Here is a 22,281-nt window from a genome sequence, read left to right on the forward strand (position 1 = left end):
CAGAGGGGGGAAGGAGGACTTGAGGATGAGGTTGATGGATATGGGAATCGCTTCTTCTGCGTATGGATGGATGGATTGTTTCTTTCCTTTCTCCTTGTTTAATGAGCCATGCAGCGACGACGGACCGACGTACGTAGGTGGCTTTTGCGATTGAGCAGGGGGATTACCACTACCATGGGTTAGAGCATAAACTTTTTCCCTATCACTCTGGAGTGGTGTGCTACAAGTAGTACTCGTGCTTATACAATCTACGCTCAAATATTGCTGTGTACCTCCGAAGTCGGCACCGAGCACTCGTCGCTTGGCCAACCAGGGAATCGAGGATTCCACGGACTCCGAACTGCGCGCCTTGACGGGCCGTCAGTAAGCAGCGTAGTCTGACGGGACATGGTACAAAGAATCAAGATGGCCGTCCTTGCCGCGTCGTTTCTGCTCCTCTGCATTCTTGGAAGAGGACGACGTCGACGTGATGAGGGATGAGGCCGAAGGCGCGTCACCAGCTTTGAACGCTGCTGCTAATGCCGCTATCCCCGTCTTACCCGTACCTGTACCTGTACCTATACCTGCACCAGCCATCGTGCCTGTCGTTCCTATCAAGACAAGTTTGCCGGCGCCGCCGGTGGCTGCGAAAGGAGATGGTTCAGCCATGGAAGGGGTGGCGAAGAGGATGATTATGGATGAGGGTTCGCAGTTGCAGTTGGGAGGGCGAGAGCGTATGGACTCCATGTCAATGACATCGACATCGCCATCTCCGTTACCCTCACCCAACAGCACCGCTCATCAACCCGCAACAACCACATCAGCAAAACCAGACTTGGAATTCAACACCCATGCCCTCCTCCCGCGCATCCTCACCGACCTTGTTGCGGCTAGCGTCGCGGGCGCCCTCGTCGCTCCCGTCATTACCGCGATTGATAGGGCCATTATTGAGAATGCGAGTGGGAGGCGTGGCCTAAAGGAGAGCTTGAGGGCGAGTGTGGGAGAGATGGTGGGCGTGCCAGGACGGTTCTTTGGGGGGAGGGCGTTTGGGCTTGTCTTTGTGAGTGGGTTTCTCTCTCCGGCTAGAGAATTGCAGCAGAAATCAAGAACCTACACTGACACGTCCAGCTCCTCTACACCGGCACCTACTTGACGGCCAACCTCGTTGATACGGCCTCCTCGACCTTTTCCCCCTCCACCACCCCATCCATCTCCAGCACCACCGCGGGGCCCGCCAAGTTCGCGGCCACCAGCTCCGCAAACCTAGCCCTATGCCTCTACAAAGACAACCGCTTCACGCAAATGTTCGGAGCCGCCTCCCCATCCTCGACCCCCACCTCCTCACGCACTGCCGCCGGAATGACAAAGGCAGCAACGGCAGTAGCGAGGCCAAGAGTCCCGCTACCGACATTCACCCTCTTCACCATCCGCGACTGCCTCACCATTTTCGCCTCCTTCAACTTGCCTCCGCTCCTGGCGCCGCATATCTCGCCGCACCTCTCGTCGACGTTCCAGTCGTACATGTCTGCCTCGAGCGTCGCGCAATTCGTAACCCCGGCTGCCGTTCAGATCGTTTCGACGCCGCTGCACCTGCTGGGGTTGGATCTGTTCAACCGGCGCGAGGCGAGGCCCGCGGAGAGAGCGAGCAGGGTGCTGAGGGATTGGGGGGTGAGTTGCGTGGCGAGGATGGGCAGGATCGTGCCGGCTTTTGGGGTCGGGGGTGTGGTGAATGCGAAGGTGAGGGGCGAGGGGATGGGGTTGGTTGAGCGGATGGGTTGATGAGTATGGGGAGGAGGGAGGCAACTTGAAGATATACGCCGTCCCGCATTTCTTTGGGATGGGCTGGGCCGGCTTGTTGTACTCTACGGTATGGTTGTGCTTTCCTGGTCGTATGGCGTTAGGGGTTGATGCAATGTCCACGTCCTAGGTCTTGAATATGGATGAGGTCGGGTATCGGCATTTACCAGATCATGGTTCATTCAATATAGGCCTCGCAACTCACTCGCAACTAGAAACGGCGCCGAAGGTAGACACTAGTAGGGCTGGTCTTGGTGCTCTTACAGCGGACCATGCACTTTATAATTGAGCCAATCACAGTTCATGCTTGACCAATGGTTTGGAGGAATACCATGTATGATCTGGCCTCAGCGATAGACCTTCATCGAGTATACACGAGAATACAATGCATTGCCCACTGTATGGAAACAGCAAACGAAACATCAAATCCATTGGATTTGTAACGAATTGAATTGCCCTCTGAGACTCTGTGAAGATAACAACTGGATGCCATCTGCGTCGCTCTGGCCATGGGGAAGTCGTCATCAGGTGCCGCACGGCCCAGATCACCAAGCCGAGCTACCATCTATCAATCGCTCAACGTACTCATTGACTTCCCCTTCTCCACAGGGAAAACCACCTCCAACATGCCACGGTGACTCCATGCCATGCGCCCCGTCGCCCCGCAACCCGCCGTCTCACCCTATGCTGTTGCTTCCTCACCAAACCCTTGCGGCCGCCGAATGCAATGCACCGCATCAATGGAGCCCCTTCCTCGCAGAGCACTTCCACCCCCACGACCTCGAGCTTGCGTCCGCGCGCCCGCCGCCTGATTTCCATTGAAGATGAGTACAATCCTGTTGAGGGAAGCGACACCGGCAGCTCCACGCTAGGCTCGAGAGCTGCGTCCCCCATCCCCCGCTCTCACCCGTCACGACCTCCTACCACCTCGAATGCACCTTCACCGGGTCCCAAAGCGTTGCGGGATACGTCGGCTAGACTTTCAGGCCTCTGGGGTAATTCATGGTCCGCCCTTCAGGGTCTGGCTACGACTGTGCTTGGGAATGAAGGCGAAACGGCTCCAAGAGATCCGAGTGGACGAAGGCGGAGACCGCTGTGGGACACACATAGACGGACTGTGAGCAATGCGCCGCCAAAAACATGGGGACCTTCGGCCTCTGCGGCAGTATCCATCGGCGCAGGCACACAGGAGGACAGGGAGAGCATGATACGGGCACTAAAACGTAAGGACTTGCTGTCCCGTAGTGAGCAGCTTGCGACGGATTCGGTTGGACGCATAAAGAGAAGGAACTCGGATGATCGGGCCAGCTCCTCAGCACCTCCAGGGGAGAATGAGGAAAGGGATGCGCTTGTGTATATCCACCACGTGCGGCCTCAGGACACGCTGGCCGGAGTTGCCATCAAGTACAGCTGCGATCCCGCGACGCTGAGGAGGGCAAACCGTATGTGGCCCAATGACAGCATACAGACGAGGGAGGTCGTGGTGCTGCCTGTGGATGCCTGCGGCGTCAAGGGCCGTCCTGTTCCTGGCCTGGATATGCATCAGGAGGACCTTCTGCTGGACAGTGATATGGCCTCGTCGAAGAAGCCGACATATGACGAAGCTTCTCCCGATGGCTTGGGCTCCCCTCTGGGGCCAACTACTGGAAATGCGCTCATCCCTTCAGTCTCACACTCCAACACAGAAACAGAATCACCCTGGAAACATGACTCCTGGGTGCTTCTTCCAAACGACACTAAACCCACCGAGATTGGGCGCATGCCCCGCAGAACGCTGGGATTCTTCCCACCAGCCCGGCGGAAGTCGCTCGCGTATTCAGATGCTTCTGCATCGCGTCCTTCATTCGATGTACCCAGGTCCTCAACATCGACGGATCGTCCCAATGCAGTCTCTTCTCCCAGCCAGAGTGTCAGTAATACCCGATATGCCTCCAGAACGAGCTCCACGTCGGACCTCCGTGGCCGTCAAAGAAGCGGCTCGAGCGGTTTTATGCTTCATGGGCCTGGCGGTGTCGGGACATTGGGCAAGAATGTCAGGAGCCCTGGCCCTGCACAGGATGGACTGAACAAACTGCTCGGTCCGCATCTTCCCAATGTGGCGCCGCCACCAGGCCAGGAATACTTCACCCCGTGGGCTCCCTCGTTGCTTGAAGTAGACTCCGGCACCTCCGTCCAGCACAGTGGTTCGGGTTCGCGAACACCGCTCAGCGGCGCTGGCCTCGATTTCCAGGAGATTGGAGGGGCGATTGAGGGATGGGTACGCAAGGTGGGCTCTCAAGCAAGCAAGCTGCTATCGGAACCGAGCACGCCGGGGCGAGGCAGACGCAGCGCTATCCCAGTCCTGGGGACGGTGGGTGGGGACATTGGGGATCTGATTGAGCTGAGAGATGATGCCTTCGAGGTCGATGCTCAGGACAGTCTAGCGCGAGGGCGGTCTCCCGCGGCAGGTTCCTTGACACCAACGACGCAGCAGTATCAGAGCGCGAGGCCGGAGTTGAACCTCGCGCTGCGAGATAGAGCGCGGAAGGGGGAAGAGGGTACGAAGGGAGATTAGAGGGTCAAGGAATGCACTGGTATTGGAGGTTTCCAGGTGCATTTCTGGTGGCATTGTATTTAGCTAGCATGCGTGCAGCGTTTTGGGGAACAGCGCGTTTGGTGTTTGGAGTTTGCATGTCGTCCGTTTTCGTTTTTGTGGTACTTGCGTTGTATACCTGCATAAGGCATATACACCATTGCGCTTTTTCAGACTGGATACCGATAGCGTCGATCAATTGATACATATGTTGACAAATCTCGTGATCAGAGGCCTTTTCCTCTTCCACGGTTGCCGATAATGCCCGTGCGCAATGAAGGCGTCCAAGGCCTTTTCTGGGGAGATGATCAGTGTCCGGTTGGCATACATGATTGTATGGCTTGGTTATGAGGGGCTTCTCCAGTCTTGCGCGCGTGCGGTGCGGAAGGTTGTCTGGTGAACAACGGCTAGCAGGATTGATATTAATAGGTCCGGCTCGACTGCAATTGCAGCGTCAATCCTGCGCCCGCCAGCAACCATACTATTACTCTACGTCCACTCCAACAACCCCTCAGCCACAAACATTCCAACGGTACAGGCGCCTCATTCCCAAGAGGAGCTTCACGACTATGCATCGTTCTCCCGCAGCCATGGTGACCAAACCCATGACGGATCCCAAGGTCACGATCCACACCCCGAGGGATCCAAACACGTTATCCAACTACCACAACTGGGTCACGAGGCACACGAGTGCCAACTTCGCGATTGATTTCGACCAGAGAATTCTGAGAGGCAATGTCGTTCTTACCATGGAATCGTTGACCGACAGGGAAAGCAAAGAGATCCTTTTGGACACCAGTTTCCTGTCCATTGGCGGGGTCAGCGTCAATGGCACCGAGGCCAAATGGAACCTCAAAGACCGCATGGAGCCTTTTGGCAGCGCGCTGGCGATTCAACTGAACGATGGTATCGCACAGGGCGAGCAAGTTGTTGTGGATATCAAGGTCGATACCACCGACAAGTGCACGGCGCTTCAATGGATGACCAAGGAGCAAACGAGCAATAAAAAGTACCCCTACATGTTCTCGCAATGCCAGGCCATACACGCTCGATCCATATTTCCCTGCCAGGATACGCCGGATGTGAAGAGCACGTTCGACTTTGCCATCCGGAGTCCCCTTCCGGTTCTTGCGAGTGGTTTACCTACGGGCGCCCAGGACTATGAAGACGGAACACTGCTGTATACGTTCCGGCAAAAGGTCCCGATTCCGAGTTATTTGTTTGCCATTGCGAGTGGAGATCTGGCATGTGCGTCCATTGGGCCCCGGAGCACGGTTTGGACGGGGCCGCAAGAGCTGCTGGAGTGTCAGTGGGAGCTGGATGGCGAGATTGAGCCCTTCATCCAAGCCATTGAATCCGTGGTTGCCCCAAAGTATCAATGGACGCAATACAACTGCCTGATCCTCCCGCCCTCGTTCCCTTACGGTGGGATGGAGAACCCCGTCTGGACCTATGCCACCCCGTCCATCATCTCGGGCGACAAGCAGAATGTGGACGTCGTAGCGCACGAACTCGCCCACAGCTGGAGCGGCAACCTCGTCTCTGCGGCGTCCTGGGAGCACTTCTGGCTCAACGAGGGATGGACCGTCTACTTGGAGCGCCGCATTCTAGCCGCCATCCACGGCGAGGCGCATCGCCACTTCTCCGCCATCATCGGCTGGAAGGCCCTTGAGGATTCCATCGAGCGCTACGGAAAGGACCACGAGTACACCAAGTTGGTCGTCAACCTCAAAGGCCAGGATCCCGACGACGCCTTCTCGTCGATCCCGTACGAGAAGGGCTTCCACGCTCTGTATGCATTCGAACTCCTGCTAGGCAAGGACAAGTGGGACAAGTTCATCGCGCACTACTTTGAGACGTTCAAGTTCAAATCCATCGACAGCTACGACTTCAAAGCCTGCCTGATCGACTTCTTCGCCTCGGACGCGGAGGCCAGCAAGAAGCTCGAGGAATTCGACTGGGACAGGCTCTTCTACGCCCCCGGATACCCCGAGAAGCCCCAATTCGACGACAGCATGGTAAAGCGCTGCTACGCGTTGGCCGACAAATGGCAGGCCCGCGCCCAAAAGGGCGACCCGTCGTCGTTCGAGCCCCACGCATCCGACATCCAGGGTTGGGTCGCCAACCAATCCGTCGTCTTCCTCGAACGTGTCCAGGAATTCGCCGCGTCCTTGTCCCCCGCCGACGTCAATCTCCTGGGCGCCACGTATGGGTATACCGCCTCGGCGACCAGGAACATTGAGGTCGTGAGCCGGTTCTTGCAAGTGGGGCTCATGGCCAGGACAAAAGAGACGTATGAGCCTGCGGCGGAGCTGCTCGGGAGGATCGGCAGGATGAAGTTTGTGAGGCCGCTGTTTCGATTGCTGAATGCGGCGGATCGGGAGTTGGCGGTGAGGACGTTTGAGAGGAATAAGGGGTTTTATCATCCGATTTGTAGGCAGATGGTGGAGAAGGATTTGTTTGGGGGCGAGGGGGAGGGGAAGTAGAGGCTGGAATGGGGGATGAGCAATTGGTGGAGTGTTCAAGATCATTGTAGTGTGACGCGGCCAGTAGCGCTGAGTACCGGCTACGGACTCTTGGTGTGCAGAAGATAAACTGGCAGTTAAAAGGAAACGTTGAAATCTATCACAGATGCAGGGGGGTAACGATTGGATGTTTGAAATCAAATTACATCTAAGCATGCCGAATGAGCATCAGAGTCGACTTGCCTGTCTGAGCCGAAGAGGACGCCAGCGTCCGCACCATGTATAAAGCATCCTTAGCTATCAAACCCGTAAACGTGAACCTTGTATGTAAACGCAAACACCTACAAAACAACCGTACTCACCTCATACTTACCGCCCCCACCCCTTTCGTCTACATCACCATCTCTATCCGTCTCCCATCGATTTCTACTTACCAATCTTCCCCATATTCACCAACAACTACCGACAGGGGACACTAAGACTGCTACCCAACCCAACACTCTCACGCATCCACTCGTCATGCCGCGTCTCGAGCTCCGCGCTCGTGCGTAGACAGGCGGTGATGGCTTTCTCGAGGGCGGTGTCGAAGTCGAGATGGAGGAGGTGGGGGCGTTTGTAAGGGGTAAGGAGTGTAGGCAGTGTGGGAGGGGATGGTGAGGGAGGACGGGCAGGGCGAGGGAGAGGGGCAGGGATATGATGGGTGCGAGCGTTGAGGGAGGGAGTGTATGGACGAGTGTATGGGCGGGTGTAAGGGCGAGTGGGAAGGTGGAAGAGGCGGGTTTGATGGGATGGGAGCGTTTGATGGGGTGGGAGGGGAGGAGATGGATATGAGCGGATGGGGATGGCTGTGTGGGTGGCAGAGGCTTGGACAGAGCCGGAGGAGGAGGACAAAATGCGGCGGGTGGGTAAAAGGGGAGCGAGGATGTTGAGGGTGGAGCGTGGATGGGATGGGCTGCTGTCTGTGTTGTCGTCCACATCTTCGTCCCCTCCATCCTCATCGTCGTCCTCAAACGCATATCCAATTGGATACGAGTCTTCCTCACCCACAGTCCTATCTTCGTCCACATCCTCGTCCTCGTCCTCCTCCTCCTCCTCCTCATCGGCAATCCCCAAATCTTCAGCCCCCGGTCCTACGTCCTCCAACTCCGCCATACCCACCTCCCCACCATTCCCATCTCCATAACCACTGCCGCCAGGGCCGAAAACAACATGATCAACTACACCACCACGGTGTCCAAAATCACCCGCACTGTGATCCCACTGCTCCGCGCCGCCCACAGCATCTACATGGCCGCCCATCTCCTCCTCCTCGTCATCCACTTCCTTCATGAATAACACGGCCCTACAGCACGGACACGTGTTATTCTTCCCTTTTTCCTTACCCATACCCATCCCCAAGCCCAGTACCCAACGCATAATACACCGGCTACCAAACACGTGGCCGCAGGCGAGCCGAATGGGCTCTTCGAAGGCGTACATGGGGTCGTCGTCAGCACCCGGGGCATCATCAAAGATAGGTGTGTAATAGGGACTGAGGCAGATGCAGCAGTCTTCCTCGAAGGGCAAGAGGGTGTGGATGGGGAAGAGGATGATGCTGTCGATGAAGGAGGAGAGGTTACGGTGTGGGCGGGTGTGGGGTTGAGGTGAGCGCATCCTGGTGATGTTATGCTGTAGTTGCTTCCGGTGTTGGGTTGTGCATGTGGATGGTTGGATTCAGAGGACCGCTGGGAATATAGGGGGTCTGGAGAATGCGGGAGGTGAGGAGGGAGGTTAGGGGCTGAAATAGAGGGCTCAAGGGTTTGGCATTGTGGATGGAAGGGATGAAGGCATTGTGCAGATATGTGGTGTTTTATTGAGGGTGTACATTGTGTAGAGGTAGTGGAGTGGGCTATGTCGTTTGCTGTGATTGGACTGGTAGGCATTCAGACGGTGGGATATGAAGTGTCTTCAAGGCATTGTTCAGTCACAAGGTTAGACCTGTATCTGCAAGGAGTATGGCTGCTGCTCGCCTCCAGATAATACTGATTTTGATGTAGACGAGGCTTTGCGATCGGTAATGGGGTTGATGAATCCTGCTCGGAAAATCCGTGAAGGACAGAGGACTTTTGCACCAACCCCTGACGTTTTCTTCAAGTATATGGGTTTCATATGTTAAGACAAGAAGTGATCAAGGTTGCAGTCTTTCGTGAGAGCTCGATTATATCTTCATTAACATTATATACAGCCAATTGGGCCTAGAATACAAGTGCTCTAACTCAGTGAAGATGTACTGCGGCTATTCGAACATGGGAATTCTTCTGGGATCCATCAAAACTGGTAATTCTGTATATTAGGACCTAATTCGTTGGAGGTTAACTGGTGCGTCTAGTAACAGTGAATATGGGCAGTGGTGTTTTCGGTGAATAAAAGAGGATCCGGATAGCGATGACTTGAGTGAGTTTATCAGCCTATCTTTGAGCCACATCGTTGTCAGGTGATGCCTACACATCCTGCTCAGTGCACTTGCGGCAGGGCATAGTCGACTCTCACTATGGGTCCAAACACGGAGAAGAAGATGAGTCGTCATTATAATGCATATATAGCAAACATTAGTTGCTCTTTGCACTAATTTACAGTTCAAATGAGGACATGCTAACACAAAATATCACTCCTTCAGCCAGTAATGCTCTCCGCGTTCCAGCACTTCAATCTCATCCCCGACTTTGATCTCCTTCGCATCCAGCGGAGTAACCTGCATGCCCAGACACGCATTCTTCGAACCTTGGTCAATCACGCGGTATTCTCGCATGGTCGTGGATGGCTCGTTGCGATCAGCAATGCCCGTCTCGGGATCGACGTTCGGCAACTTGCAGCGCGTCGTGCGACACGAGATATGATAGGTACCCGCGCCGATGCGAGCTTTCTTCCAGTCATCTTCGCTGAATGCAGGCGGGCCGGTGAAGAAGACGTTAGCGCGGTAACGAAGGGCGCTGAGAGGCGGATAGCCTTTGGGTAGCTGCGAGGAAACGTGGTGGACGGAAGCAAGGTTCATTATGTGCATGGGATACTATGAAGGGTTAGCGTCAATAGCTCTTCTTGTATTGATTTGGAACAGAACAACTTACAGAGTCCTGCATGCCGATGGCAGTTTGGAAACCCACGTCTTCCTTCTTGGGCGCATTCTTGTGGACTTCCCGGTATTTTGCAGGATCAATGCGGAAGAGAGTCATTGGGTTGGCAACACCAAGGGTGTATTTGAGCTTTGCCATGACCTCATCTGGCACTTCGGTCCCAACGTTGAGGGCCTCTGGGGTATCTTTCCAAATCTTGAGCTTCTCTGACTTGTACCTCAGCATCTTCTGTCGGCCTTTGAGGGGATTGAAGGGAACACGGAATTCAACCATGGGCTCAGCTTTGCCAGACAATTTGGCTGCAACGATGCTCCCATAAGCCTTCAACCCCTCGAAACTCAAGTCCACGTCAGGTGTAAACGGAAATCGAACAACCACACACCCCTCGCTCTGGACCCATTCGCCATCCGGACTATACCCAGGCGCCTCTGGGTCAGGAACCCACATCTCGACTTCTACTTTGGCCATCCTCGGAAAGGTCCGCTGAGTGATGAAGGTCCACTCACTTTGGACCTTTCCCTGCAAAGTCGGGAGTCCAGTGACGTATTGTGCGAAAGTGAATTGCCTGTCATACTTGAGACCGGTGCTGACGATGTCGCTCTTTTCAAGTTCGATCCCTCTACAGCTCTTCACAGGGTATATGAACAGGGCTTTTACCTTCCACGGGTTACTTGGGCCGCGATCACCACCTTGACTGTACTTGCTGGAGAATTGGTCGGAGAGGTTGGAGGGCCCTTGGAGTCCTAGTTTGCGGCATCCTGCTGGGGGAGGAAGACGCTCCTCTTTTTGGGTAATGGCCAAGATGAGGACCGCCAGGAAAGGAGCGAGCGCTACCAGAATGGTTATGGCTATGGTGAGTGGAGATGAATGCAGTCCCAGCTGGTTACACTTGTCATAGACGGAGTCTACAAGCGAATCGAGGACGTTGAACTTGTTGGGAGACATTGCCGTCTTGTTCTCCCCGCTTTGAAAAGAGAGGGTTTATCAAAGGTAGTTCAATCGTAGCTCAAACAAAGAAGAGAGTGTGGCGAAGTTGGGTGAGAGGGGAAGTCACGTTTTGTCGAGTCACGAACGCGAGTGCCCCAACGCGCCCTGCGCTCTCAACGCGCCGAGTCCACTTTCACCTCCACCACAATCTTTCATCAGCCACAACTTGTGGCCTTGTGGACTCGTCGCACTTGGCCGCTGTTTTGGAGGGGGATCATGTTACCCACATCAGCTTATTCAACCGCGACAGGATATACGATTCATGGCGACCGACCCCGCGCCGTCATCAGCTCGTATGTTCTTCTGGCATTACTCCATCTCTCAACATCAATCAACTCATGCGATTCCAGATCGATTGCCCACAGTATCCGCCTCAGATGCGCTCCAGAAACTGCACGGACGAGGTTCCCGAACCGTATCCACCGGACTCACACAACTCGACAAGATATTGACTCCATATGCGCTCCCGGGCCGTGATGTACACGGCGGGTTCGTCCGCGGCAAGGTCACAGAAATCTACGGCCCGCCCGGAGTGGGAAAGACAACATTTGGGTAAATTTGAACCTTATTCCGTGGGGATCTATGTTGGGCACGATGACTGAGACGGTGAAGCATCCAGGCTGCTGCGAGCGCTCTGAAGGAGGGACAAAGCGTTGTATGGATTGGTTAGTGGTGCAAGATACAATTCAGATTATGGAGAAATGAGCTGGCTAATTGCTTGCAGAAGCCGGTGCCCCGTTGGTGCCTCAGCGTCTCAGCAATGTGCTCGCTGGGACCGACGCAACGTTGTCTCCCGCTACGCTGCAGGACCGTTTCTTTCGCATGAATGCGCCGACACTTGCACATGTCCTAGCACTTATCATGCACCCACCGCGAGCGTTTCCGCCACCGAACACGAGCCTCATCGTCATCGACTCGTTATCGACTCTCATTGAGAATGCGTATCCTCGCAATGCCGACCATCGATCCGCGAGAAATAAGAATGAACGTACCAAATGGGCAGCAGGACGTAGATTGGCCGTTATTAATGAACTGATTGGGATGCTCGCCAGGGTTGCCGCTATGCACGACATTGCGCTGCTCATTACATGTCAGACCATCACTCGGATTCGGGGCAGCTCAAGGGCTCTTCTGGTTCCGGCAATATCGACTGCAGAATGGGAGAGCAGCATATCCACTCGTCTGGTTTTGTTTCGAGATTGGATTCCGATGCAGGGGAAGTTGATTGGCGTAGACGCTGATAGATTACGGAAAGCCCGGTTTGTAGGCGTCGTCAAGGTGAATGGTGTGACTCTGGCGGACGAAGGGGGTGCGGGAAGCGTGGTTCCATTTGTTATCGACAGCGTAAGTCAATCTACTACCCGCAGAGCCTACATTATCGCGGACGCGTAACACTTCGACTGTGCGAATGCGGTCTTGCTGACATGTTCCAGGCTGGTGTTCGCGACATCACCGTCTCTGCAGCCGATATTGCGGCGCCTGCAATCCTCCCTTCGGAGTCCAGACCGCTCAAACGACGTTTTACAGAGATTGAGGACAGTGACTCTGACGAGCTTTATGGCTGGGTTGATGACGATGCAGTCGCCGCCGAAGGACTCTTGATTGATGAGCCAACAGCTCTGCACGATCTGGACACAGCAGCTGCACATGGAGTACCCGGGCATCAACAGGACAGCATGGCGCTTACACGAAGTGGGAGGACGTCACCAGAACGCATCGACCCCATCTAGATATCGTTGGACCGGAGTTGGCATGCATCTAGAAAGTCTATGCCGCAATTTCTTCAACGGCACAGTTGGCCAATCGATGCCCCCATATGGTGACGAAGGGAACTGTCCTGGCCACTCTCCAATTCATGTCACCTTCCTCCTCACAGGGCTAACCGGTCAGACCCGTGGGCAGTCCCGTCCGTTGCTTCTCGTCCCGGCTTAGACAGTCTCAGGCAGGAACATGCCGGAGGATGCCTTCTCATCAATCCTGCCTACGAGCTTGCATCACCCGAAACACCACCAGGCCCGCCTGCCAGGTTCACTCTCATCGTGTGGGGTTTGGCCACGCGGCACGAGGAAGTGCTCTCGCTACTTAGCGATACATGGTCGTCTTAACACCATTGTGGGTCGTTGTCGATACCTCCCTATCCGCTCGCAACCATCACCTCAGCCATACGGCTGTCAATCGCCTTATCTGCGTCATCATACCTCGTCGGTGCTTGTCTCAAGCGTGCACCAGTTACAGCGCGTCTTCAGACCCCTCGCGGCAAATACGAGGGGCGCAGTATTGTGTACCAGTACGTGCACTCATCAAATATTGCTCCAACATGGGAGACACGAACCACAGAACAAGTCGAACCCCGCGGATTCTAGAAAGGCGGCCCCAGGCTCGCATCGTTCCAGGCGCTCCGCGTCCACCCAAATGAGCCAAGTTTCCGGGGTCATCATTGACCAGAATACGAAGCACAGACCGCCTCTTCCCTCGAGGCGACATGGAGTGCGTCGGGGAAGACGCCGGGACCCAGAATGCCGGGATGGCTGACCGGCAAAATTGCTTCCTATTTTGGAACTTTCTGGGGTTATCGGTGAGGGTGTACGGTTCTGGACTTGGGGATCCTGGGGAGTGTGGGGGTTGCCGGCGGTAGGATGTCCTGGTGAATGGGCAGTGATAAGTCAAGGCCGGGGGACCGAGTCAAAATCTTCGTTAACTTGCTCACAAGGGCATGGGGAAGAGTCGGACAAGAGGCCATCGGAATATCCGGGGCGCTGTTGTTGGAGGACCTCAGCCATCGTGACTGATGCTGAGTCGGCAGGCAGAAGGGTCTCAGAGAGGGCGCTTCCACGGCGGTCATGACTGGAAGATGACGGGCTGTGTGGCGGATGGATAATGAGTGCGACAACGTCGTTGTAACTCGCGCAATCCCGCGCAATCCGGGTGTTTCACTCCTCTTCTCCCCAGAGTGCAAGAGGGTGACTGGTGAAGGCGGTAGGTAATACCGTATCCCCAGCCCATCGAAGCAAGCATTCTGCTTGCGGGGAAACGCCACCGCAGTGCTTCGACATACCTGGAGTGGTGGCCGGCATGCAGTGTAAGTTGATATCTCGTCATCCCCTCCCCTCGGCGCATTCCATCTCCCGGCAGGCGACTTTGCGGAGGCAGCGAAGTCGGAGGTTGTCGGATATGGCAGTGCGCTCACACGACATATTGTACTGGTTACTAGCGGGTGGGGTGGGTTGTGTTGTTGGCTGAAAATAGAACGTTTGTGGGACAGGAGCGTATGGATCGGTCGCTGCTGCTGCTGCTATACCAAGATTACTCTTGTCCGCGAACCCTCGTTTGGTAAATCTACTGCTTTGGCCGACCTTTATCTCGGATCATGCCAGTGACCGTTTGTAATACCGATGGACGCAGTGAGTGTCTTCGCCGAAACTTGTTTGGTGTGTGCAAGGTCGGGAAAACTGTTGGATGTTTCGGAACTTTCGCGATCGAGATCGAGATCTTGAGATGGGGGGGTGATTTGAGTTTTTCGAGGGTTTTTACGGGGCGCCGGGAGAAGGGGAGGATGCGGAAGAACACCGGGAGTGTATGTGTTGTGTTGTGTTGTGTTTCTTTCCCGGTCCAGGGGATAGGTAGTGGGTCTCGCGGGAATGATGGGGGGGGACCTGGGGACCTTCCGGATCGGGTGTTGGATGCTTGTTGGGTTGTCTGGTTGCCCCGCGGACGCGAGCAGCGAGAGTGAGTCGGCGTGAGGCGGAGCGGGGGACGATGATGCTTTAAGGCAGGATGGAAGGATGGGAGAATAAGACGGGGGTGAACAGGGCAGGTTATGAGGGTAGGGAATGGAGGCCGTGGCTTGTTACTGGCCAGATGAAAAGCGAGTGAACGACGTCGGATGGGAGATGGGGAGACGTAAGGGACGGAGGCGATTCGTGAGTACCGGTAGAAGCATCTATGCATGCTGTTGCAATGAGTGGGAGAGATTGGGCGGACTTGGACTTGCAAGACTTTAGGTATGCTTTCACAGCGTTTAACTGCTGGAGGTGAGAGCAATTCATGCTAGGGATAGGACTTGCCATGTATTACCAGAAGGGACCAGTGGGAGGCAGCTACCGGAAGGACCGCAAGGGAATGATCATGGCGGACATAAGGATAAAGGAAGAGACTTACTTAGGCTTGGAAATAAACACTAAAGAGATGAGTACTTTGGTCCAGGCTACTATCTAAATTAGACCCCACCGTACATACGCACGGAGTATCACAATGATACTATTCCAATAGCCATATTATGGGCTATAGTCGGCACACAGCAATCCCACCCGGGGTTCAACTCTAGCAAAACGTAAAGAGGAGAACCAAAACAAAACAAAAGAGAAGAGAAGAAAAGAAAAGAAAAGGTGTTGAAAGAAAAGAAAGGAAAAACGAAAAAGGAAGAGAAGGAAAAAGCCTACAAGGCCAATTCTTCTTGCTCGAGACAAATGACATCCCACCACTCACCGTCCCGTCCTCCAGCACGCACGCACAACCTCTCCACCATGACGCGACTCCACACATGGCCATCCTCCAGCCCACTCCCCATGAAACTCTCGTCTCATACGCTACGCCAAATCCACCGCATTACTGTATACGTACAACATACCCCACTCACCCATATCACCGATCCTCCTCCCCCCAGGCGCGTATCACCAGGTACACGAGGCCGTACCATCACTCTCCAACAGATGTGCTTCCTGGAAGCGAACTGTCTCCTCCGTACCTAACCTCTCAGGTACTTACTCTGCATTTTAGCCGTGATAGATAGGGTATGTACCATGTACCATGTACCTCTCCCATGCCCGCTAAATTACCCCGTCTGCAGCACCCCCTGGGCCGTGACACGTTGAATAGATTGCGGAGTCGGGGGGGGATACTCCGTCCATGCACGGCAATATCGATTATGGGATGTGCATGCGGGAGGAAGGTTGTTGAACGGGGTGTTCTGTGCCTTACTTAGATACATACCTGTGGAGCGATACGCAGGGGGAGAAGATAAGGGATAAGGATACATGGGAAACGTGGGCGAGGGGAAGGAGGTGAGAGGGTTGATTGCTGACGTGGGGGACATGCATGGACACAGTAGTAGGAATCTTCCGGGAGGACAGATAGGAAGAAAAGAAAATGACGATGGGATGAGAATGTTGAGCGTCGTTGAGATTACTTCGGGCACAGTTCTCGGAACGGTTGCGGGATCTTTTTGACTGGCGAAGACGTTTCGAGAAGGCGAGTTTGAGAGCTCAGGGTGCGGAGAACTCCTGGACCCAAGCCACGCAACTGTCCTGGCAACCTGCGTCATGATGTGCTGCTCCGCCGCTTCCCCGCTGCACGTTGGAGGACAAACTCCAGGCTGTTCAGACTCGTGCCGCCGTGGCATGCAGAAGCCTGGCATATTTGGTTGCTTCGGAGAAACGCGCCATCTTGGCTGGGTCCGTACACCGGACACAGTATACCCTGTAGAAACTTGTTGAGAAACGACTATGGAAGAGAACGCGGGGTCGGTCCGAGCTCAAGCAGCAACCGTCAGGGGAAGAAATTAGTAAACTTCATGGCAAAACTGATGAAGCAGTGAGACATGCATTCCGCTAAACCCAAAAACTCATCAACCGACGATTGGAAAAGGGATAATGGTTACGAAAGATGGAGAGATCTATAGATAGGGCGAGTGAAGAAGCGAGAGCCAAAACTGCCGGGTACCTCACCCTATCTCTACCTCCTTCTGAAATGTACCGAGTAGACTAGGGGACACGGATTGCACAAATTGCAGATCGACCCTTCCCCTCCACACAGTCTCAAACAGACGCGCACACCGGTCAGGGCCAGCTATGCCATGCGTGTGGGACCCCGACGACCTGGTACTGGAGGCCTGCTGGATAGATTGCTGGTGCATCGAAAGAAGGGCAAAGCGGGTGCTGGTTCGCTGATTCCTCAATCAGCGAGCTGACGAGGGATCCTCAAGATAAATTGATTGCGCGTGCATGGAGGCGGTGGAGGGTCGCGAAGGTGGCTCGTTCTTGGTGCTTTGAGGTTGCGGGTGTCGGGCAGGTTGGCTGTTGGACGAAAAATTCCCCTCCCCTCGAACCCCGATACGATGATCCGTGTACCTTGTGTAGGTATGCTGGCTGTGTCGTGTCACAAATGCCACTTTGGAAACTTTGGCTGATGAAAAGGGTGGGTTCGTTATTGCTCCTTGGTCATCGCGATTGTGCAACTTGACGCGCAAATGATGTGGAATCCGTCAAGCGAGGCACAGATAGCATGATCTGCAAAAGGGTTCTTGCACTTCATCAATCCATATAGTGGAGAATGCTCATGCAAGACATCGACTCCACATGATGGATAGACGGCATCAAAGTCTAGCCCCCTACCCGCCTGGATACATGGCCATCGGAGCCTCGGAGTCGCGGGCCTAGGTACCTTTGTACCCTTTTTCATTGTTGCGGGCGAGTTTCAGGTCAGGCCTCGGCGCAGGGCAGACATTTTGTTGGACCAAGGTCCAACAAAGTAGCGTGGACGCCTGGACCAAGCCCCTAATAATAATGGTTCACCGTTCATCGAGTCGGAGGTTTGGATGAACGAGCGGAGTTTTTCCTCGTGCTAGACTGGCTAGTCTAGCGGGAGGGGCTCGGGAAAGACACTGTAGCCTCTACGGGGTAGATATCGTAATGCCAACATAAACATGTGACAACCATGTCCACACAGGAGCAATGCAAATAACAGCAGTCGAGAAGCGGAGATGGACACGCGGAGAGTGACAAGAGGGAGAATGTCATCGGGAGTACCCGGATGGCCGAGCAGGAAGCGGATTGAGGCTGGATATGGGAAGGTGGCGGTGTTGCCGAAGCGATGTCACATGGCGAGCATGGGGAAGGGTCGGGGTCGGCCGAAGAGGGAGACCGGAGAAAGGGGACGAGTGTGTGTTCACTTGCTCAACGATTTTGTACTCGGTACTCTACGGAGTATTATTATTGGATTGTTATGGAGAGTATTGAGGTTCAGTTGTTACTATGGGAGTCGATACTAGCCACTCCAGAGGTACTCCGTATGTAGAGTGCACACCATCAAAGCGGCCCCCTAAAGGTTATCAGATCCATCTTATCCGATGCGGGGTCGGAAAGAGTCGGGTGTAAATACAACATCCGATCAAACCACCAACTCCATTCACATTCTCCTCCCATCCCATCCCACATCCCCTAACCCCCTCGCTCCCCCCTCATCGCGATCTCACCCGTACCCTATAATGGCCGGTGGTGCAACACTCTCCTGACACATCTACATGCCGTACTACTAAGTTACTACTACCATCTTATGTAAGTACGTACTTGGGGGAGGGGGAAAGGGCAGTGCAGGAAGCGGTGAAGCAGAACCACTCCTCCGGAACCCGCGGAATGCAGGCCCTTGCTTCCCCGCCGTCGTTGCCTGCACCCGAGTCGGGGCGAGAAGCAGCTGATATATCACATGTCCCCGCGGGGACGGGCGACGGGCGACGGAGATCCTGCGGTAGATTGAGAATCAGGAGAAGGGGAGACAAAAAGCAAAGTTCAAACACGAGGCCTTCTTCAAAAGAGAGCTGCATCATTCGCATGATTAATTATTATGCCAGCATGATGCTTAAGATACATGCTCGTTTGTCCATCACGAGTATCCACTCCGGATCAATCCCTGGATGTGTGTGCGTGGGTTCTCTGCGCTTCAGGATTGGGGCGAGGGTCGCGGATGGTCTCACCCCTTGGCGTAGCGATCACGTCAACGCACGAGATGCCCCAGAAGAAAAGCGGGCTGGACTCTGCTTTTGCCAACATTGGCTAACCATACCGTAATGACATTGCCGTTCTGAGACAGGAGAATTCTTCTTTTGGCATCCTATCATCGGGGTTTGTCATTACGTTCGTCAAGGGCAGAGAGAGGGACGGCTGTGATGTGATGATGAAGACATATGGGATCATGTTGCGCCATCGCGGCTTATTACACAGTACAGTGTGCGCGGACACTTGCCCCGCGCACGAATGGAGTGGGAGAAGAGCCCACGAGGAGCGAGTAGTCTAGTAATACACATCAGAGTACCGAGTAGTGAGGGAGGCGGTTGTGCTAAGCTGGGGAAAATAACCGCCGGGTATGAGCAGAATCCAACCAAGGAAAAGCCCAGGAATTCAACCAAGAAAGAACCCTTCTATGTGACCTGCCCGATACAACAAAGGAAAAAGAAATGATCGCCAAGGAGAGTCGTCATGTGGTTGCGCCTAGGTATGTGGCATTAGGTGGATTGTGGATTCCCTCGCTTGATGCCGAACCCGTCTATATGTGGAAAAAGGAAAATATGGAATCGCTTTGCCGTGATGCCCAAAACAGAGTAAATGCCCAGAGACGATGCTTCCCATAACTCCGCGCTTTGCTATGCCAGACGATTGCCTTCCCTACATACGCTCCGCCAAATCGTTGCCCGCTACGGAACCAGCGGTAGACGAATTCCCGGAATGGGGCCCCGGGAGCGGATGGTTGAGTAGGTCCTGGATGCCCACCTTGGGCATGGGCACCGGCAACTTCCTTGTATTGCTCGGTTTGGAAAGAAGGTCGGACAGCCTTCCAGATAATTGGGTCGACGCAGGAGCGTATTGGGGCTCGGCATTATTGGACGCCGGCTCCATGGGCGCGAGCGCTGGCGCCGGCTGCTGCAAGGACAAGTGTCGGATGTGTGGGAGCTGGAGGTCGCTGTAGCCATGCGGGCGCAGGCGGGGTGAATGGGCGGGCGTGGCAAGCGGGGTATGGTCGGGAGTGGGAGATGCTGAGTCATGTGAAAAGGTTGGGGAAGGTGGCGCTGTGGACAAGGGAGAGCCAGGCCTCGACTTCTTCGTCATGCGGTGCGCGTACGGGTCATCGTCTTCATGTGAATGCGATCTCGACATGGGCTGCGAGGTCAACGCGTACTGTTGGAGGCCCATGGTGGGGAGCCGACCGCTACCTGGGTAGTGGTGGTATCCATGGCCGGCCACATGTCGGGAGGAGCCATGTGAGTAGGGCTGAGATCTCGATGCGACCTCGACGAGTGCGTCCATCCGACCGTTGGGGCTGCTGCTGTTGCTGCTCACCCCGCTCCGGAAGGCAGAGAGGTCCTGGGGGAGGTTGGGGGAGAAGTGCGAGTACGAGTGCGGCGGCGACACGTTGGGCGAGCCCATGTTGGAGCTGGGAGCCGAACGGGAGACGATGGGCTTCGCCGGCGGAGGCATCATATGGCCCATCTGAGCAGCGGGGTGGTCGAGGACGCCCGTCATGGCGGCAGCGGCGGCGGCGGCATGTTTGCTGGCGCCACGTCTTGAGTTGGGGTTGTTGTGTATCCTCGAGTGGCGGGTGAGCTCGTCGGAGCGGCTGAATCTTTTTGAGCAGCCGGGGAAGGTGCAGGCGTGCGGCTTCTCTCCCGTGTGGGTGCGGATGTGGCGGGTCTGGTGTTCGAGACGATGGAAGGCCTTATCGCACAGCGGACACCTGTAGGGCCGGGGAAGATCGTGTCGTTGCTCCTCCTGGGGAGGTTGCTGGTTCTGGAGGAGTGGACCCATGAGGCCGACGGCGGCGGTGGCCATTGGAGGCTGCGGCTGCGATGCTTCGGTGGTGGACGTGGTTTTGGCGGGCGAGTGTGGGGGTCGTGGGTGTTGGTGTTGGTGTTGGACGGTGTCGGCGTTGAGTAGATTCCCCAAACCTGCTAAGGAAGTGGAAGGTTGCATGGGGTCGACACCCGGGAAAGACTGACTGACGAAAAATAGGGAGGGCTAAACAGAGGGCGGGATTGCTCGGGGGGGGAGGTGAAGATTTAAATACCGAGCTCGGGAGAGTTGACTGCAGAAAAATGGCGTAGGAACGTGGGGAACGTAAGCCGCGCCCCCCCTTGTGCACGCACAGGACAAGCTTTTTTCAGGTGCGAGGATCAACCGGAAAGGGAGCAGCTGGGGACCAAGCCCGGAAGTGCCAGGGGGTCAGGGGACAGTGGGGTCACCCCGGCTCCGGCGGGATACGGGGTGAAGGAGCTGCCCAGGTGGTAAGATACGGTAAGAGGGATCGGATCAGGCGAGACGGGCCCCTGGTCGCTGATGCTGTCGATAATAGATAGATATGTACTCCGTAGTTGTGTAGGTACGGAGGCAGAAGAGATTGTTGGGGTCCGACCTGTGCGTGTGCTGCTGCTGAGCTGCGCGTCGATATTGGACGCCCCGTGGTGGTGAGGGGCGACTGCTGTACGTACTCTGTATGTACGCGGTACACAGTATCGAGAAGTGCACACAGGGCTGGCGGGAGCCGGGCTTGGGAGGGGGGTTGTTCCTGGACCAGCGATGATGTGAGCGACGGACGGGGTTGCTGCTGCTTGCGCTATGGACAACCGGTCGGACGGCCTTTTCTACGAGGCGCTAGAAGGTCCGCAAGAACTCACTCCCTCGGATGTCCCGAAGTTATCAGTGGGCTGTGGATGAGACGGTCGACGGTCGATGCGCCGGAAAGCGGGGACACTGTGGAGAAGAAGAGCCGACGAGCTCCGCTCTTGGGCAGGAACAAAATTTTTTTTTCTTGCGCTGGTGTTGCAACGTGCTGCTGGGGCGAGCTGACGATAGCCGGCAGGGACAGGTTTCCCAAAGCACGGCGGCGGTGAGGATTGAAAGGCGCAAGGGGATGGCGGTGCGACAGACACGCTGGCAAAGTCCCCGTCCTCCCCTACTGGACCGTCGTTGTCGCTGTGTGTCGCCTCACTACTACCGTAATGCGGTGCGGTGTGGATGTGAGCTTATCTTGGGGTATCGAATCTCGGTCGTGACTCGATCACGCCGCAACAGTGCAACCTCACAAGGCGAGGGGGGCCTTGCTGAGTGGGGATACGGGGGAAGGAATGGTACAGATGGTTGTGGAGTATACTGTGTACGGATAGTGATGGCGAACCTGGGGAAGATAGGAGACGAGATATGATATCTATGCCGACTGAAGATAAGCGGAGACGAGGCTACGAGCTGCCGCTGAATGACCAGCCCAGGCAGGCGGAATCATGGAAACGCCAGAGCGAGCAACACACAGCAATGGCGACTGGAACAAGGCGAATGCCCCCATTCTCTGTGCCCTTCCAATGATAATGTCCGCTTTGCTCGCCCATCGCGCAGGCGCCGTCACCAGTTTCAGCGGAGGTGACACAAGAGGGCAAGGCATCACCTCACAGACAGCCGTGAGGCGTCGGGGTTCAACTTCCAAGCCTCAGTGCACGCCTGCACATGTTGGTATCCTTGGAGTCGCTGAAGAGTGCCTCTCAACTACCCAATAGTTGCGTCCACCTTGAGCACCGCCTGATGGATGTCCATGGCAACCTTGAAACCCCTTATTA

The 22,281-nt window shown here is 55.3% G+C and overlaps 9 protein-coding genes across 9 annotated transcripts; 4 read left to right on the forward strand and 5 right to left on the reverse strand.

Annotated features, from left to right (window-relative positions):
• Positions 1 to 730: 730 nt before the first annotated feature.
• EI97DRAFT_419956 (uncharacterized protein) lies at positions 731 to 2,172 on the forward strand (the record flags this gene model as incomplete). The annotated part of the gene is made up of 2 exons (XM_033797011.1): positions 731 to 1,039; positions 1,108 to 2,172. 2 exons carry the CDS (start codon positions 731 to 733, stop codon positions 1,756 to 1,758), a joined length of 960 nt encoding a protein of 319 aa, XP_033653158.1. The 3' UTR covers positions 1,759 to 2,172.
• Positions 2,161 to 4,550, forward strand: EI97DRAFT_419959 (uncharacterized protein). The gene has a single exon (XM_033797012.1). It carries the CDS (start codon positions 2,504 to 2,506, stop codon positions 4,328 to 4,330), a length of 1,827 nt encoding a protein of 608 aa, XP_033653159.1. The 5' UTR covers positions 2,161 to 2,503; the 3' UTR covers positions 4,331 to 4,550.
• Positions 4,551 to 4,660: 110 nt separating this feature from the next.
• Positions 4,661 to 7,123, forward strand: EI97DRAFT_434030 (leukotriene A-4 hydrol). Its single transcript, XM_033798521.1, has one exon. The coding sequence runs from the start codon at positions 4,939 to 4,941 to the stop codon at positions 6,832 to 6,834; it is 1,896 nt and encodes a 631-aa protein (XP_033653160.1). The 5' UTR covers positions 4,661 to 4,938; the 3' UTR covers positions 6,835 to 7,123.
• Positions 7,124 to 7,272: 149 nt separating this feature from the next.
• On the reverse strand, positions 7,273 to 8,487 carry EI97DRAFT_474951 (uncharacterized protein; the record flags this gene model as incomplete). The annotated part of the gene is made up of 1 exon (XM_033801908.1): positions 7,273 to 8,487. The coding sequence occupies exon 1, from the start codon at positions 8,464 to 8,466 to the stop codon at positions 7,273 to 7,275; it is 1,194 nt and encodes a 397-aa protein (XP_033653161.1). The 5' UTR covers positions 8,467 to 8,487.
• Positions 8,488 to 9,368: 881 nt separating this feature from the next.
• EI97DRAFT_434031 (uncharacterized protein) lies at positions 9,369 to 11,126 on the reverse strand. Its single transcript, XM_033798522.1, has 2 exons — positions 9,918 to 11,126; positions 9,369 to 9,859 (listed from the first exon to the last, which is right to left on the reverse strand). The coding sequence occupies exons 1-2, from the start codon at positions 10,866 to 10,868 to the stop codon at positions 9,458 to 9,460; spliced, it is 1,353 nt and encodes a 450-aa protein (XP_033653162.1). The 5' UTR covers positions 10,869 to 11,126; the 3' UTR covers positions 9,369 to 9,457.
• Positions 11,127 to 11,172: 46 nt separating this feature from the next.
• Positions 11,173 to 12,640, forward strand: EI97DRAFT_459094 (P-loop containing nucleoside triphosphate hydrolase protein; the record flags this gene model as incomplete). The annotated part of the gene is made up of 5 exons (XM_033800966.1): positions 11,173 to 11,203; positions 11,261 to 11,462; positions 11,523 to 11,575; positions 11,635 to 12,254; positions 12,344 to 12,640. The coding sequence occupies 5 exons, from the start codon at positions 11,173 to 11,175 to the stop codon at positions 12,638 to 12,640; spliced, it is 1,203 nt and encodes a 400-aa protein (XP_033653163.1).
• Positions 12,641 to 13,999: 1,359 nt separating this feature from the next.
• Positions 14,000 to 15,143, reverse strand: EI97DRAFT_66260 (uncharacterized protein). The gene is made up of 2 exons (XM_033802993.1): positions 14,985 to 15,143; positions 14,000 to 14,932 (listed from the first exon to the last, which is right to left on the reverse strand). The coding sequence occupies exon 2, from the start codon at positions 14,856 to 14,858 to the stop codon at positions 14,247 to 14,249; it is 612 nt and encodes a 203-aa protein (XP_033653164.1). The 5' UTR covers positions 14,859 to 14,932; positions 14,985 to 15,143; the 3' UTR covers positions 14,000 to 14,246.
• A 557-nt stretch (positions 15,144 to 15,700) lies between these two features.
• On the reverse strand, positions 15,701 to 16,717 carry EI97DRAFT_66358 (uncharacterized protein). Its single transcript, XM_033802994.1, has one exon. The coding sequence runs from the start codon at positions 16,321 to 16,323 to the stop codon at positions 15,742 to 15,744; it is 582 nt and encodes a 193-aa protein (XP_033653165.1). The 5' UTR covers positions 16,324 to 16,717; the 3' UTR covers positions 15,701 to 15,741.
• Positions 16,718 to 19,345: 2,628 nt separating this feature from the next.
• On the reverse strand, positions 19,346 to 20,506 carry EI97DRAFT_459095 (uncharacterized protein; the record flags this gene model as incomplete). Its single annotated transcript, XM_033800967.1, has 1 exon — positions 19,346 to 20,506. The coding sequence occupies one exon, from the start codon at positions 20,504 to 20,506 to the stop codon at positions 19,346 to 19,348; it is 1,161 nt and encodes a 386-aa protein (XP_033653166.1).
• Positions 20,507 to 22,281: the final 1,775 nt, after the last annotated feature.

Source organism: Westerdykella ornata (genome assembly GCF_010094085.1).
Source record: "Westerdykella ornata strain CBS 379.55 unplaced genomic scaffold EI97scaffold_13, whole genome shotgun sequence".
NCBI lineage: Eukaryota > Fungi > Ascomycota > Dothideomycetes > Pleosporales > Sporormiaceae > Westerdykella > Westerdykella ornata.

Excerpts from the sequence above, each read along its gene's own strand:
- EI97DRAFT_66358 (XM_033802994.1), bottom strand. The coding sequence starts at position 16,323 with ATGCCAGGCTTCTGCATGCCACGGCGGCACGAGTCTGAACAGCCTGGA.
- EI97DRAFT_419959 (XM_033797012.1), top strand. The coding sequence starts at position 2,504 with ATGCACCGCATCAATGGAGCCCCTTCCTCGCAGAGCACTTCCACCCCC.
- EI97DRAFT_66260 (XM_033802993.1), bottom strand. The coding sequence starts at position 14,858 with ATGCATAGATGCTTCTACCGGTACTCACGAATCGCCTCCGTCCCTTAC.
- EI97DRAFT_434030 (XM_033798521.1), top strand. The coding sequence starts at position 4,939 with ATGGTGACCAAACCCATGACGGATCCCAAGGTCACGATCCACACCCCG.
- EI97DRAFT_434031 (XM_033798522.1), bottom strand. The coding sequence starts at position 10,868 with ATGTCTCCCAACAAGTTCAACGTCCTCGATTCGCTTGTAGACTCCGTC. Across the intron at positions 9,860-9,917 it reads CCATCGGCATGCAGGACTCT|TATCCCATGCACATAATGAA; the intron begins GTAAGTTGTTCT and ends AACCCTTCATAG.